The 15,669-nt window shown below is 35.6% G+C and overlaps 1 protein-coding gene across 1 annotated transcript in view; it reads right to left on the bottom strand.

Annotated features, from left to right (window-relative positions):
- Positions 1-482: 482 nt before the first annotated feature.
- LOC143045965 (uncharacterized) overlaps positions 483-15,669 on the bottom strand; it is a 122,134-nt gene continuing 106,947 nt past the window's right edge. Inside the window, exons 73-75 of the mRNA XM_076218837.1 lie at positions 15,527-15,627; positions 11,596-11,812; positions 483-10,854 (exon numbers count right to left, since the gene is read on the bottom strand). Coding sequence (XP_076074952.1) covers positions 1,863-10,854; positions 11,596-11,812; positions 15,527-15,627 — 9,310 coding nt within the window. The 3' untranslated portion in view covers positions 483-1,862. The remainder of the gene's footprint in view (positions 10,855-11,595; positions 11,813-15,526; positions 15,628-15,669) is intronic.

Here is a 15,669-nt window from a genome sequence, read left to right on the forward strand (position 1 = left end):
TTCACACATAGTTGTCAATATAATGTAAATTGATGCGACTGCCATGCAAGTGAGAGATTTAGAAAATTTAAAATCAGATTTAATCCACAATTTTCTACATAAGAAAATGCCTGTACCAAGTCAAGAATATGACAGTTGTTATCCATTCGTTTAATGCGATAGAGCTTTAAATTTCGCCATTTGATTAGGGAATTTCCTTTTTGAATTTTCATCGGAGTTCAGTATTTTTGTGATTTTACTTTATAGGTATAACAGCCTTCTATTCCTACTGTTAAAGGTTATTAAGCAGACACCAATGAATCAATCTATTACATGGCAAAATAGATCTTTTGAACTTCAAAACTTGGTATAGAACACTGGTAAATATGACTAGGAAAAGAACGACTGCATATAGATTTAAAATAAAAGGTGTAACACATAATATTTGAAGCCAAATATATTTTAGTGAAACAATAACAAAGTGTAACAATAATTTAAACAAAGTGTAACAATAATTTAAACAAAGTGTAAACAACATAAGTGAGCAATATAGGTATTGATATATAAAAACACAAAACTACATCTAATTTTAAATTGAAGAATAAAAATAAATAATTTAACACTTATATAGAAATACATATTTTCACAAAATTACAAATATTATTTTTTTTTTTACAAACTTTGAATATAATCTTTTTTAACCCACCTAGTTTTAGCTGGACTAAGTCTAAATTTTAACTTAACAGGGAATGCTTGTTTTTAAGTAAAGAATATTAAGTATTGACATATCCTTATCCTTTTTAGATGTAAGATATACGTTTTCTTGTCATTTATATCTACCTTTAATATAATTACTAAATTCTAAAAAGAATTGAAATTGTTATGAAAAAATTCTGAGCATTTCAGTTACTATGTCCACTGATGGGAAAAATGTGTATTTAATTTTTATGCATTTGATTTGGTATTAATCTTTTGTACTGACCAATCAGAAAGAAGGTGTTTATTAAACATAATATGTAAGATTTATAAATGTATTACAATCAAGTTGTTACCTGAATAACTTAATCAAGTAAAGCTGAAATCTAAAAAACAAAAATCCCTACATTGATTGATTGATTGTTGTTTTCCAATCTTCAGGATAACATTATTAATTTAACTCGCTAACATATTTCTTTAACTTATTCTGTTTTCTTTATGATATTAACTCCAGCTTAATACAAAAACAGACTTCTAGTGTACATAGAAGAAAAAAAGCTTAGAAAATGCTAAGTTTTACAGTATTTTACAGTAAATTTGACATCACTACTGACAAAAAACAAACAAATCATTTTTATACACTGTGCACAACTATATAGAAGAAACAAAAATATTGTTCTTGTGAACATTTATATCAAATAAGCAATATATACAGCCAATAGAGTCAAACTATATTGTGCATAGATAAGTGCTTTTAAAATAACAACAAAAAATACCAGTAATACAAAAAGTAAGTGTGTAATGTAAGTATATTGTATTCTTTATAAAAAATCATTAATAACAAAAATCAGAACACAGATTGAATTGTACTATAATATATTTGAATTTAAAGTATATTTTTTAAACTATATAAATATTTTACAGATTGAATTGCATTATAATTTATATTTGAATTTGAAAATGTAATCTTAAAGACCATATGAATATTATAAAAAAGTAAAACACAAAAACTTATATACAAAAAAAAAAAATTTTGAAGAGCAAATATTGGTAATTTAGGCCAAAATTTATAACAGTTTAGAGAATGGACAGTGTTTTTCGAATAATTAATGTTCATATTTATAGTGTCAAAATTTTACAATATTTTTTACAAAGTTTGTTATTTTTCCATTTGTCATTACACTCGTTTACCATTTGAACTCATTTTCTGGTTCATTTCCATTCGGCGACTGAACTCTAGATGGAGGTCTTGATGGTTGACTTCCCATGGAAGACATGCTCACATAGCTATCTTCTCGATCCATTGATGCATCAAAGGAATGTCGGGATCGCAATGGTTTACTGGTATTAGTTTTATTCGTTGGACTGAACGAATTTGCATGTCGTGATACTCGTTTTGGTTCTGTGTCAGACATATTTTGGAACGGATTGTTAGCTTGATTATTCATTATTGATTGTCTATGAACACCTTGTTCAGGAATGTATTCCATAGGTACCTGAGGTTTTCGTGAGCTTGCTTCGGTTTCAATTTTATTTGAAGTGTTCTTTCGACTTCCTAAACTTGTACTAGTTTTATTGTCATGCCATGTGGTTGTATTCACTTGAGTTTTGTCTATTATTGACATTTTTTGTACACTAGGCTTCGTTTCTGTGGTATCAACCAATAATTGTGTATCATTGCTCATTGCATTACTGAGAACACTAGAGGATCTTGAAAATGATTCCCTTGGCTTTGGTGTATTATTCGAAGTTACAGATTCCCTCCTGCTATCTAGGACTGAAAATTGCTCAGCTTCATCGGGTGAAAATCCTCTGTTCTTGAACGAAAAGGATTGTGTTTCAGTCTCTGGTTGAAATGGACTGAAGATTTCTGCATTATCGGGTTGGTAATTTATACCTGGTTGTACAAATGGTGATTGTGGTCGAGGGTCTGGTGAGTTTGATCGAGGATTGGATACAAGTTTTGGTTTTTTAAACAAGGAGGAGTCTGTTTTAAGAGGTATACTCTCATCTGCCTCTGCATCGAACATACTGACCACTGGTTCCATCTTTCCTGCTTTAAGTGTTGGTTTCTTTGCCTTTTCTGGGAATTTGGCCTTGAAATTGTATGCCAAGGGAGCCATTGCACCACCAAATGCATGATTGGCAGAAAACAACTGGTCTTCCAAATCAACGTTAGTAGCTGTTAATACAGAACGATCAGACATGGACGAACGGGGTCTCCAATCTTCATCATCATCTGAGTCATAGTCATGACCTACCACCTTTTTCTTCTTTCTGAAGCACAGTTTTCCAAAGCACCAGCAACAACATACAGATATTATTATAAGAACTATAATAGCAGCAACGGCAGCTACTATGATCATGATATTCAATCCCTCAGCATCCAAGTCCTCTTCTTCATCTGTACAATAGTCAAAGTAATGAGTTAATGTACATTCATCCACATCAAAAGTTGCTTGACAGTAATAAATAAGGTTTTCCACTATAATTGTTTGACTTCCATTCACTCCAACAGTTGAGTAATCTGCTAGACACGATTCCAATAGAAAGTTTGAAAGACTGGATATGTCACCTCCATAACAGGTTGAATTGACATCAGAATTTGAGAGAGCATTTATACAAGCTGTTAATGCTGCAGAGTCTACGTTATCTGTTGTTACTTCTTCAGGGGTGAATGTTGATACAGTTGGTATATCTGATGGAGACCATAAGTCATCAGCACTGACTACGGCCTTTGATCCTATAGATTTGGCGCTACTAGAAGTAGATATTGTTCCGGTGACTGTTGTTGTTCCCGATCCAGTCTGCACAATAATGCTAGCAGACAGTCCTGTACCTTCATCAAACTTTGAAAGAATAATTAAGTTTTCATCAGATGTTATGTCTTTAGTATATTCTGATTTTTCTGCTAGAACCGAATCAAAGGATCTAACTGTGCTCCACATACGTAACATATCAATATCTAATGGATTGCTGGAGCTTCCATAAATTTCTATTTTGTTTATTTGTCCCATGGTACCCGATGTCAGAACATTTAAAAATGATTTGTATTTGAAGTCTTCCCCATTATTTGCAATTCTGTAAACCATAAATAGTCCACTTGCTGAATCCCACGTTACAGTAATATAGTTCCAAACTTCTAATTCAAATGCAATGTTTGTTGTTAAGGTCATTCCAAAATCGACTTGTAAAAGACCATCTTTAATTTTAACTGTCAAATTCTGTAAACCTATTTCATATGATATTATATGCTGCGTTATGTTTTTGCTAGTGCTATCTATTCTGGACCAGAAACTAACAGTGAATGCATTCAATGAACTAGTATACACATCATTGAAAGATACAGTCTGAGTTGTTAGATGGAGCATATAGCCTGATGTTGAGAGATCTTTCAGTCGACTGTCATAATAGGTGTGAACAGACCCGAGTGAAGTTCCTAGTTTTGTCTTAGTCCACCCTCCGATGTACGAGGTAGATAACTGACTTTCTACAAAAGCCATGGTTGATGAATCATCAGGTGATATTAAGTCATTATACCATGTTGTATCAGTATTTCCTAATAATCCAGTTGCTGACTTAGCACTACTGGATTGTACTCTAAAACGACATATTAATCCGATATTGCTGTCGGAAACCAAGACAGAGAATCCCCCGGATGTAAGTCTGATATAGTCTGATGTATTCCATTTGACTTCTATGTTAGATACAGTTGTTATTACAGGATACTCCAGTGTTGTAGATCCTCCTACATGTAAGGCATCCATGCCTAGTGTTCCTTTTAGTATGCTTACAGTTTGTCCACCACTACTAACAGATATTTCTTTAATTTCTCTGCAGCTAATATCATTATTACAAGGCCAGAATACCACCTGAACTGATACTCCTCCAGCTGAATATGCAGTGTAAGTGCCTGGTGTTATTAGCTTATAGGATACTCCATCAAGAGTTGTTATATATGATCCCATTAGAAAGCCTACTGCATAAGTTTGTGATGATTTTGGTGCTTGAACGGCAAATTTACAGTCTGATCCATACATTCCAGTTGTACATTCAGAGCAGTTGAAAGTTGAATCGGTCATAGCAACTTCTGCATTAGTTGCATATGTCTTCCAGTAGTTAGTGGTACTCAGTGTACTACCAAGCCAGTGTGCATCACAATTACATCCTCCTGTTGTACCATTACATGCTCCATGTGAGTTACAACTTCCGTCTGTTCCTAACGAACATGTTGCAGCACAAGAACTTCCCCAATGTCCTGAATCGCATTCACACTGACCAGAGACAGAATCAAAAGTTCCAAATTGACATTCTTGGTTGCATGATGTACCATGTTTTGAAAGATAACTATCATATGCTATAATTTTGTCGCAGACAGCATTTGCTGGCGATTCTGTAAGAGAATTTGCATTCTTGCAATACTCGGCAGTACTGAGAAGCAATACCTCTGCTAAATCCTCATTCCCTGATGTCTTTACTAGAGATGAGCATTGGTCCAGCATTGTTTCAATGAAATTTTCTAATCCTGAACACTGAGTTGTGAATCTGCTATCTTCAAACAATCCAGTACATTTGTCCGACGTTGTAGTAAGGCTGTATGGTTCTGCTGTAGTTAACTGAGGCAGATTTAATTCAATTCCTTGAGTAAGTTTTAAATCATCTGACGATGCCCATGTCGGTGGATTATCCAGATTTACTGGATACATATTCTGATTTTTAATGTCTGAAGACAAATACCCAGTTCCTTCACTAAATGACCATGCTGCAAACAAATCTGGCGTTTTCTCCGTAACATCTTTCCTCCAATTATTTTTTATGATAGATGGGTTTTGTGGGCGTGTCCACATTCTTAACTCGTCAATATATCCATTAAACTGACCTATTGGTGCTAGGGTAGTAACTCCATTTCCAATTTGACCTACTGTTAACGTGCCCCCACTTGTAAAAGCACCAACATTCATGTCTATTTCTTTCACGGATATTTCGCCAGAATCCTTTGTAACATATACTCCAAGTACACCATTTTCTTTATCCACAGCAAGATTTACTTGGTTCCATTTATCAACATCCAACTTTATTCCAGTTTGGTAAGAATTGTCGTTTTCAATAATGGCAAGACCGCTACGGAAATTGACAAATGTTATAAAATCACCATTGTCTGTATGATACGTTAGCATTGGTCCATTCACAGCAGTTGGTTTAACATTGAATTCAACACTATATTCTGATGTGTCTGGCAGTTCAAAGTCATCTGCAAAAATGCCATTTGTTCCACTGAACCGAAGGCATGATGGTCCGGTTATGACATATTCTCTTTCTAAAATGGTGTCAATTTCAGTGTTGTTGACTGCATTGTTTTCTAAGAAGGAATCAATTGCCTCATACGATATGTCTTTGACACATGATCCTGCAGTTGTTGAATTAATTATTTTATTGCAAATGTCTCCTCTAGTTGCACTCTCACAATCTGCAAGTTGTAGAGCTGTCTTTGTGTCACAGGACGCTACCAGACCTTCAATCAAGTTTGTTTCTGAATCAAATTTTTCATTTGGATATGACATGGTGGCAATTAAACCATTTTCAATGGACATTATATCAAGCTGTAAGTTGATATCGGTCATATTTATTGTCAAAAAGTTATTTTGTGAAATAGATAGCTGAACATTGCCTATTGTTGTCTTTTCAAATATTTCAGTTTCTCCAGTACTTGTGAAAACCTTTACTTTTGAATCTCCAAAGCTATTGGATGCACGGACATAGTAAACAACCCCACCAGCTTCAAACATTATGTCATTCAAACAGTAATGTGTCTTCTTTGTATCATTACATACAGACATGTGAGCATAAACCGATGCTTGCACTCCTGAATGTCCAAAAAGCTTGTATACATTTTGTGCTGTTAAATCAACTAAATACCCATCAAAGGTTACCATTTGTCCATAATTATTGATATGAGCTATTAGATTTGATTGACCTGCTGGTTGTCCAGTTGGTAGAACAACACATTCGTCACCTTCCCATCCTGTTCCACAACTATCACAAGTAGTTCCGGTCCAGTGACCTTCACAATGACACTTTCCCTCTATGTCACAAGCTCCATGATTATTGCATGGTTCTGCATTGCCATTGGGACAAAGTTCGTCGCAATTTGGTCCCCAATATCCGTAATAACAGAGACAAGCCCCGTCTGATCCCATATAACCAAATCCACAGTTGTTACACTCCTGAGTTACCCAGAATGGAACTGTGCCATTCTGTTTGCACATTTCAGTATATAAACTAGTGGGAGTGCCACCTTGAGCTGCACATGCTGAAATGAAACTAGTCATAGCTACCATGCTGTCTTCTACATTTGAAGATGTACTGCCAAGAACAATACATTGTTGTTTAAACCAGTTCTTACTAGATTGGGAAACTCCTGCACATGCTGAATTTATAGCAGCTGAATCAAAGAACTCATTACATGCTAACTTAATATCTTCTTTCATCTCGATTGTGTTCTTAGCATCTGGATTGATATTTTGTAAATCAAGATCAGAAGCTACCCATTCAGGTGTTTGCCAAGGGAAGCTAGGAAGCTGTAAGTCATTACTTAAAACATCATCTGTTGCAATGCTACCAAATCCTTCTGAGAAAGACCACAATGTTGATACGTTCTTTAGGAATCCAGCTCCTTTCACATTTAAGCTGTCTGCTTGTGTTATCAAGTGAGACGGTATGGGATCTGTCCAAACTGATATTTCTTCAATCTCGCCAATAAATTTCTCATCATCAGTGAAAGTGTGTGCCGGTGATTTCGACGAAGGAATCCATTCTGCTAATGCAACTTTTCCACCTTCAGAGAAAAGATCTGGAATGAAGTCCTCTATAATTTGGTATGTCATACTGGCATTTGGTCCATAATGGTATAAGTGCATTTGGTTATTTTTTCCATCCATGGTCATAATGAACTGATTCCATTCATTAAGCTGAGGACTGATAGATGTTGTAATTATGTCAGTTCCATGTTCTAGAATCATTGGGTCAGTATTATATATAGAGAATGTTTGGTCGTCTTTACTATTGGACAGGATAACTCCACCTTCTTCTGTCGGTTTGAAATAAATACCAAGACTGAACTCTTCACTGTTAAGAGTGGTATTACTGTTATACTTCAATTTTTCCGACTGAGCAGCTGTTTTATTGAATGATAGGGCAAAGCCTGCATTTTCATTCACATCTACGCCATAGACTGTTGATAGTGTGTCGACCAAAGTACCACCTTCTGATCTATATTTCTTTTCAAGGTATTTCATTAGATCTGAATGCGACATTGATTCCATTGAACTTGTTTCTGGAAGTATTCCTTCTGAATCTGCTAATACAGCTGAATTAATGTCTAATGCAAAGTCTATCCATTGCTCCTGAGCTGTAATTGTAATGACATTGGTTTCTGGGGTCTTTACAGTAAATTTCAGTTTTGCATAAGAGTCCATTTCCAAGTCCACTGAAGCTGATAGAGTTGATGTTGTATCATAGTCAATCTTGACCGAGTTACTATACACCGTAGGTGGAACATCCTTTTGTCCAGATGGCAGCACTACAAGTCTTGTATCTCCTGTGGTAATAGATAAACCAATAACACATGCTCCAAATTGACAACTCACTTGATAAGTCTCAACAGCAAAACCTTTATCTTCATTTAGAATAACAAAGTATGTCCCTGTCAATTCATCCAAGCTGATCTGATGTCCATCGAATCCCATGTAGTTTCCTTGACTTGTTACATAAGCTTTTGTTCCAAGCGAGCTTCCGGTGTATAGAACATCACAATCTGGACCAGTCATACCGGCAGTACATGTCCCACAATTCAATGATCCATCCCAATTCCAATCACATGTACAACCTCCATTGTCGTCACACTTCCCATGATTACTACAAGGAGTATCAGAACCTCCTGGACAAACATTGGAACAATTATCTCCATAATATCCATACGTGCAAAGGCATGTACCATTTGAAAGTTGCTCTCCAAACACACATGTTTTAGGACATCCACTATTTTCTCTGATGGTTATTTCCAGACTATTACAGAGCGATGTTAGTACTGGAGATTCTGGCAAATTTAACACTACTTCACAAACTTTTCCATAACCAAGGATAACGTTGTTGACTGATGCTAAATCTTTTGTGGTGCTATACACTTGCATGCATTCAGTGTATAGAATATCTTTGGTAGATGTAGGTACATTGGAACACTCGCTGTATGTGTTGTTTCTTATCTTTTTACAAACTTGATCAGCCATTTCCTCCTCTGCAGTGCTGTTAAAGAAAACATAAGTGACTTCTGGTTCTGTATACTTGTCATACACTAGATCTGAAGGTGTCCATGATGGCTGAACCCATGGGTTGCTGGGCAGGTCAATTGTTAAACTTTGTATAAAGTCTGATGTTTGTTCACCTTGACCATCATCAAAAAGCCAAGCTGCATAAAGTATTTGTTGTATGTCAAGAGGATTAAGTTGGTAAATATCAACAATGATGTTTGGTTCTACTGGTATTTTCCAAATTAAGAAGTTATCTAATTGACCTTGAAGTGCTGTTGGAGCTGTCATTGGCTTTCCACTGGAAGGTGGTTGCCAGTGACCCATAGAAAATGTTCCAGGAGTACTGAAGACGCCAGTTGACAAAAGCACACTTCTCCTCTGAATATACCCAGTGCTATTGAAAACATATATGTCAAGGTCACCAAGTTCACCATAGTACATAACAACGACCTTGTTCCATTTATCAGTTTCTAGCGTCAAATTGGTTGCAAATGTTATATTATTGTATGTCACTTCTAAAGATTCTGCACTTTGTATCATGAACAGGTTGTTATTACTGAAGGAAAAGAGGACGCCTGCATTTCCACTGATATTTGCTATTTTGACAAGGAAGTCAAATGTGATATTTGGTCCAACATCAGTGTAAAGGTCAATGTTTATTGATACCACCGTTGAAACAAAATTCAAACTGAATCCACCAACGTTCTGTTTCTCATCTGCCAGTGTTGGATAGAATATGTATCTGTCACATTCGTTTACTTCAAACCGACTGAATTGAAAGGCAGTTGTGGTCAAGTTAGTTTCTACGTTAACTTCTGTGAAGGTCAAGTAATATCCAGTCACTTCCGATGGTGATACAGACTGTATTGTGCCAGAGTATGTACACACACTTGGTGAATAAATGTTCCTGTATTTTAGCTCTTCCAATTTCAATGTGGCATTTGTTTGGCCAGATCCACCAAGAAGTCCACTGGTAAAGTTCAAAAGGTCAACTCTCAATTGAACCTGCAATGTCAAGTACTGACCTTGCTGTCTTATCAAAAGTTCAACATCAACACCAATCATTATCTTTATTTCATCAGAGTTGAGTCTCTCAACCTTGAAGCCCTTAAAGTAGAGTGTACTGTCGAGGCTATTTGCCTGATCTTCAAGGTAGACTATTGATTTGTTGTTGTCTTGTTTAGATGCTTGAATGGTTAGTTTGGCATATCCCATTGCAGAATCTCCAATTCTAAACGATATAAAAGTGAAACAGGTATAATTCTGATGACAACTAACTAGTTTCCCTTCTATCATGAGAACATCGCTTAATGTAAGCAGTGCATACTCTGCAGGATCTCTGATAATGAAGCTCAGGCCATCTAAGTTTGTCATGTGGCCAAGCTGACCAGCTATACCAATGACTTTGATTCCTTCTACTACATCACTGACAGCTATATCACAATCTGTTCCTATCCAACCACTTGAACATGTGGAACAATCATCTGATCCTTGTCTATTTGATGGGCAAGCACACATTCCAGTCTTTGAGTCACATGACCCATATCCTGAACATGGATTGGTTGTTCCTCCTGGACAGACAGTATCACATGACGTATTCCAGTAACCACTGTTACAGATGCATTCAAGTCCTCCTTGTTTGGAACCAAAATAGCAAGCTGGATCACAGTAATCAGTAAACAATAGGAAGAAGTCATTATTATTTGACATTTCAGAACATAATAACTGAGCTGGCCAGGTGTCTAGTTCTAAGATGACCTGACAATAGTCTGAATAGCTGATGACACTGTCTACCAGGCTATACTTATCCACTGCAGCTTTACAGTCATAGTAGTATTTTTGGTGTATACTATCTCCAGCACCAGTACACGCACTGAAAAAATAAAATAAGAATTCATAAGAGTGTATTAATTGATGCATGTTAAAATGAAATTTGACATTACTAATAAGTAAAGGGGCATAACTCTAAATCTGTCAAATGATCTGACAGAATGCCCTTCTAATTAGCACATATTCCTGTTAGGATTTTATAATGTATTAAGTTTTATGAATTGCTGATAAAGTATGTAGGAGGTGCATTACATCCACAAAATGCCTTAAGAGTACTATGATTTGTTTTAAGGTCAAGAGGACAAATATCATAAATACTATAAAATAAAGAAAAACATCCTTTATTCTACAAAGTTGACACATAAAAAAATGTAATTGTCTTAATTGACGCAACAGTTAGTTTGGACTGATAGACAGACACAGATAAGTTGATTGCTATTAATTCCCATATTCTTTATTTGTTTATTGAAATCCTAAGAATGGTCAAGGAAATCTATATGTCTAAACTTTAAACAACATTTACAAATTACAGCAGTTTGAAAATTCAAATGAAAACTTATTAAGCTCTTAAGCTATATAATAAGGTTTTATTTTCTTAAAATATTACGGTATTTCCTTTAAAAAAAATATAGTTGTAACTTTAATAATTAGGAAAGTTGCAGCTGAACCTAAAATAAAAGTATTCACTGTTGTGTGCAGAATTTTACTACATGTTGTGGGTCACTTAGTGGTTCAAGGGGAAAATCTATTTTCACATTGTGTTAGAATAAAATTAATATTGTACCTGGCAAATGAGCTGCCAACAAAGATGCTAGAGCAAATACTACTACTGTCGACTATAATCTGTCGTTTCCTTCTCCTTTTAGAAAATACTCCAGATATAGTTACTGTTGCAAGGTTGAATGGCATTGGAGCTGCCGACTGCGTAGATGTTGGAGCAGGGAAAGGTGAAACTGGTGCTCTTAATCCACCACGAGACATGTCATCTTCAGCGTAACCATCTGTAAAAAGGAGATTGAATTGAGAATTATAATATGAATAAATTTATGATGTAACATCCAGCAGCAAATCTTACATCCTACTTAAAGCATAACTAGTCTTCCCTGAATCTACCAACATGATTTGCCCCATATCTTGGCTTTGTGGCACAATATGAGTTTAGTTGTCCTTTATAACTAGTTTAGCATTGTATGATTATACTTCATGTAACCAGGTGCTCCACAGCTTTATACGACCACAGAGGTCAAAGCCTGAACAGTTCGGTCAAGTATGGAGACTATGGACACAACATTCAAGCTTGATACAGCTTTGAATTTGGATTGTGATCAAATTTTTGATATAATATGAGTTTCTGACACAAAACAAATGTCAAGATCTTACAAATCTATTGTGCAATATTGTGCAATAAAAAATTTCTTTTTCAAACTTTTCCAAAATTTGGAGAAAAAAATTTGAAAACTACAACCACCCCCTTTTTTTTGCATTTAGTCCAAAACCTGACATTTCTTTATGCCCGCGTCACACTGTCCCGATTTTTATATACGATGGACACCCGAATGCGAAAATTGTAAGTTCGTACGAAGTTGGTCCCGATCTCGTTAAAATACCAAAAGGTGACAGAAGAAAGTACGATGAATAACGAAGTCTATACGATGGTGCCGAAATTATATACGATAGCAAAAGATGGACATACGAAGGTTAACCGAAGACGGGTATTTAAGCTTCATATCTCAGCCGAAGACTACACGATGGATCACGAAGGCTACACGATGGATTACGAAGGCTTCACTATGGATTACGAAGGCTACACGATGGATTACGATGATGGCGCGATGGCCATACGATGTCTAAATTATACGAACAGAATTTCGACAACATATCGTTTCTGTACAAGTCTGCCATGCATGGCGGGAAATCGATCTTTTTGTCTAATTCTTATAAAACTTAGTTTATTATCCCCTCGCCTACTACATGTAAGTTGTGTGTATATAAAATTGTTATTGACACTCTAGACCCAAAATGCTCAAAACTTGGTATGGTGTTACTTGTTAAGAATATCTTAAGCGCTATTGACTTTAAAGTTCAAAGGTCGAGGTCACAGTGGCAGTTGTAATACAAGGCAATATCACCCTTGTGGACACTCTAAAACCAATATGCTTCAAAAGATTTTAACCACATTTGGTATATTGTTCCTCCTTGTAATGATCTGACATTTTTTACGTTCAAGGCCAAAGGTCAAGGTCATGCAGATGGACTTGTTTTTCTCCTTGAAATAGCATAATACACAGGAATTGGTTGCTCATTTTTTTACCTGCTGGTTATAAAGACAATATTAAAGGTATATTTCCAGTTACTGAATGTTTTGGTTGATTTCTAGAAAAATAGTTTATGTATCAAATATGCATATTCAATTTACCATTTTCTGCATGTGTATATACAAATATAGTGTCCATATTTGTCCCAAATATGTTACATACGAGGGGATGCCACGCTCGGCATTGCCTTGTTTGAACTGTAAAATGTGTGCACTAGTCTGAATAATCACCCATAATTATGCCCATGTTTACTGATTTATCTTAAAGGTAAGGTAATGGGTTCGTTGATCCCTTTTATTCAAAAAGAGCTCTTTCCAGGAGAATATCATAATAATATAGACAAAAGGAAGGATGTGGGGAAAGCAACAAATGCGGCAAAATATGACATATAGAAAACAAAATGGTTATGGAATTAACATTCGTGTGACAACAACTCAGACGATACATAAAGAAATCAGAATAATGAAGAAAAAGTTGGTTTCCCTATAAACATGTACCTGCAGTGTTGGTGTACGAGGCGCGTTTATGATTTTCATTATGTTACTTGATATGGAAAATTGACAAAAATAATATTTCATTTGTAAAAGTAAATCCTGAGCCTGTAATAGCTGCTCTTCTTGTTCCATTTGAATTAATAGAAACAACGCTGTCGCCTTTCTTGTTCTCATAGAATCATATGATATGAGCTCCATGTTTTGTGAACGTCTTTCTTAACTGTCATATTAGACTGACCAGTGCATATCGCGCATGGCACTTTAAATGTATTTTAACGCGAAAATTAACTTACATTTAGTTGGATTTATTGCCGTCGTAGTTCCATCTTGTCGCCTTCGTACTGTTATTCGATGGCAACAGGACGGGATTACGAGGTCTTCACGAAGTCGTGTTGCCATCGTAAGACATTCGGGTATCTTCGTGATTCATTCGTGTAGACATCGTAATGTCAAAACTGCCCGATGGAAACGATGGAAACACGAATGCAATACGATGTGCAAAGATGCATTCCCGGTGACATTACGATAGTGAGGATGGTGATACGAACTCAATACGAACCCTCAACATCGGACGCACCTTCGGGGATTTTTTAACATGTTAAAAAATTTAGAACCCTTCCCGAAGTTGTCCCCGAAGGCTAGAAAAAGTGGCCGATGGTTCTACGATGGTTAAAGATGGCACTACGAATAGCCCGATCTTGATACGATCAGTCCCGATTTTGAAAATTTCCATTATCGTGTTGCCATCGGCGTAAAAATCGGGACAGTGTGACGCGGGCATATTACATAGTTTACAAGTAGTGTAAGGGAGGTAAATCTGAACATACCCAACATTGTATATTAAATGTTTTTGAATTACCTTCCTTAAACAGCTTTTAAATTGCCTTAATTGTCCATTGACTAGAAAAACCTAGTTTTTCCCCTTTTTTGGCCCTTTTGCCCCTAATTCCAAAACAAGTCAATACTAACCATCCCTTCATGGTATGGAAACTTGTGGTATAATTTCAAAGAGATTCATACACCTAAACACAAGTTATTGTTTAAAAACTACAAAAATGTATATTTTGGTTCCTTTTTAGCCCCCAACTCCTAACTATTGGGACCATAACCCCCAAAATCAATCCCAACCTTCCTTTGTTGGTATTGAACCTTCTGGTAAAAATTTATAGAGATCCATTCACTAAAACAAAAGTTATTGTCTGGAAACTAAATGCGTCTTCGGACAACGACGACATGATACCATTATACGACGCAAAAAATCTTTGCGGTAGTATTTTGTTATTTGTTAATATAAGTGTACTATTCTTTTCTAAAGACATATCTTAGCAAGTCATGATTTTCTTTAATGTTACCCTACTGTATAAGTCAATATTTTTTTTTAGTAATATCGAAACAAAAATCAATAATCCCCAAAACATTATTATGGCAGATTCAGTTTAATAGATTGAAAAAAATCATACTGGTACATAGCTTAGAGGGTGATAGAGCAAATTGTTACCCCAGGAATATCACTGAAACCTTGAAGTTTTAAATTGACAATGCTTTTTTACTGGGAAAAAATCTGCCCTATCATCCTCTTAACTATGCGTTTAAGATGTACTATTTGTCAAGTATGCACCTGTACTAAGTCAGAAGCCTGTTGTTTAGTTCTTGTTGTATGTTTGTGTGGTTATATCTTTATATCGATTAGACATTTGGTTTTCCTGTTTGCATTGTTTTACAATAGTCATTATAGGGTCCTTTATAGCTTGCCGTTTGGTGCGAGCCAAGGCTCTGTGTTGAAGGCAGTACTATTACCTACAATTGTTTACTTTTTATACATTGTGTCTTTGATGAAGAGTTATTTCATTGGCACTCATACCACATTTTCTCATTTACATAAAAATGTATTCTAAATAACAAATACCTGATGTCATATCATCAAAGTTGAATAGTTTCACTAGGTTTTCATCATTAGAGCTGTACAAACGGTTACAGTGACTCATTACCTCTAGCTCGACAAAGTATCTGTTAAAAGAAAAAATAATTAAGTATGTATTCAAAAGTAGA

Source organism: Mytilus galloprovincialis, chromosome 1 (genome assembly GCF_965363235.1).
Source record: "Mytilus galloprovincialis chromosome 1, xbMytGall1.hap1.1, whole genome shotgun sequence".
Classification (NCBI taxonomy): Eukaryota; Metazoa; Mollusca; class Bivalvia; order Mytilida; family Mytilidae; genus Mytilus; species Mytilus galloprovincialis.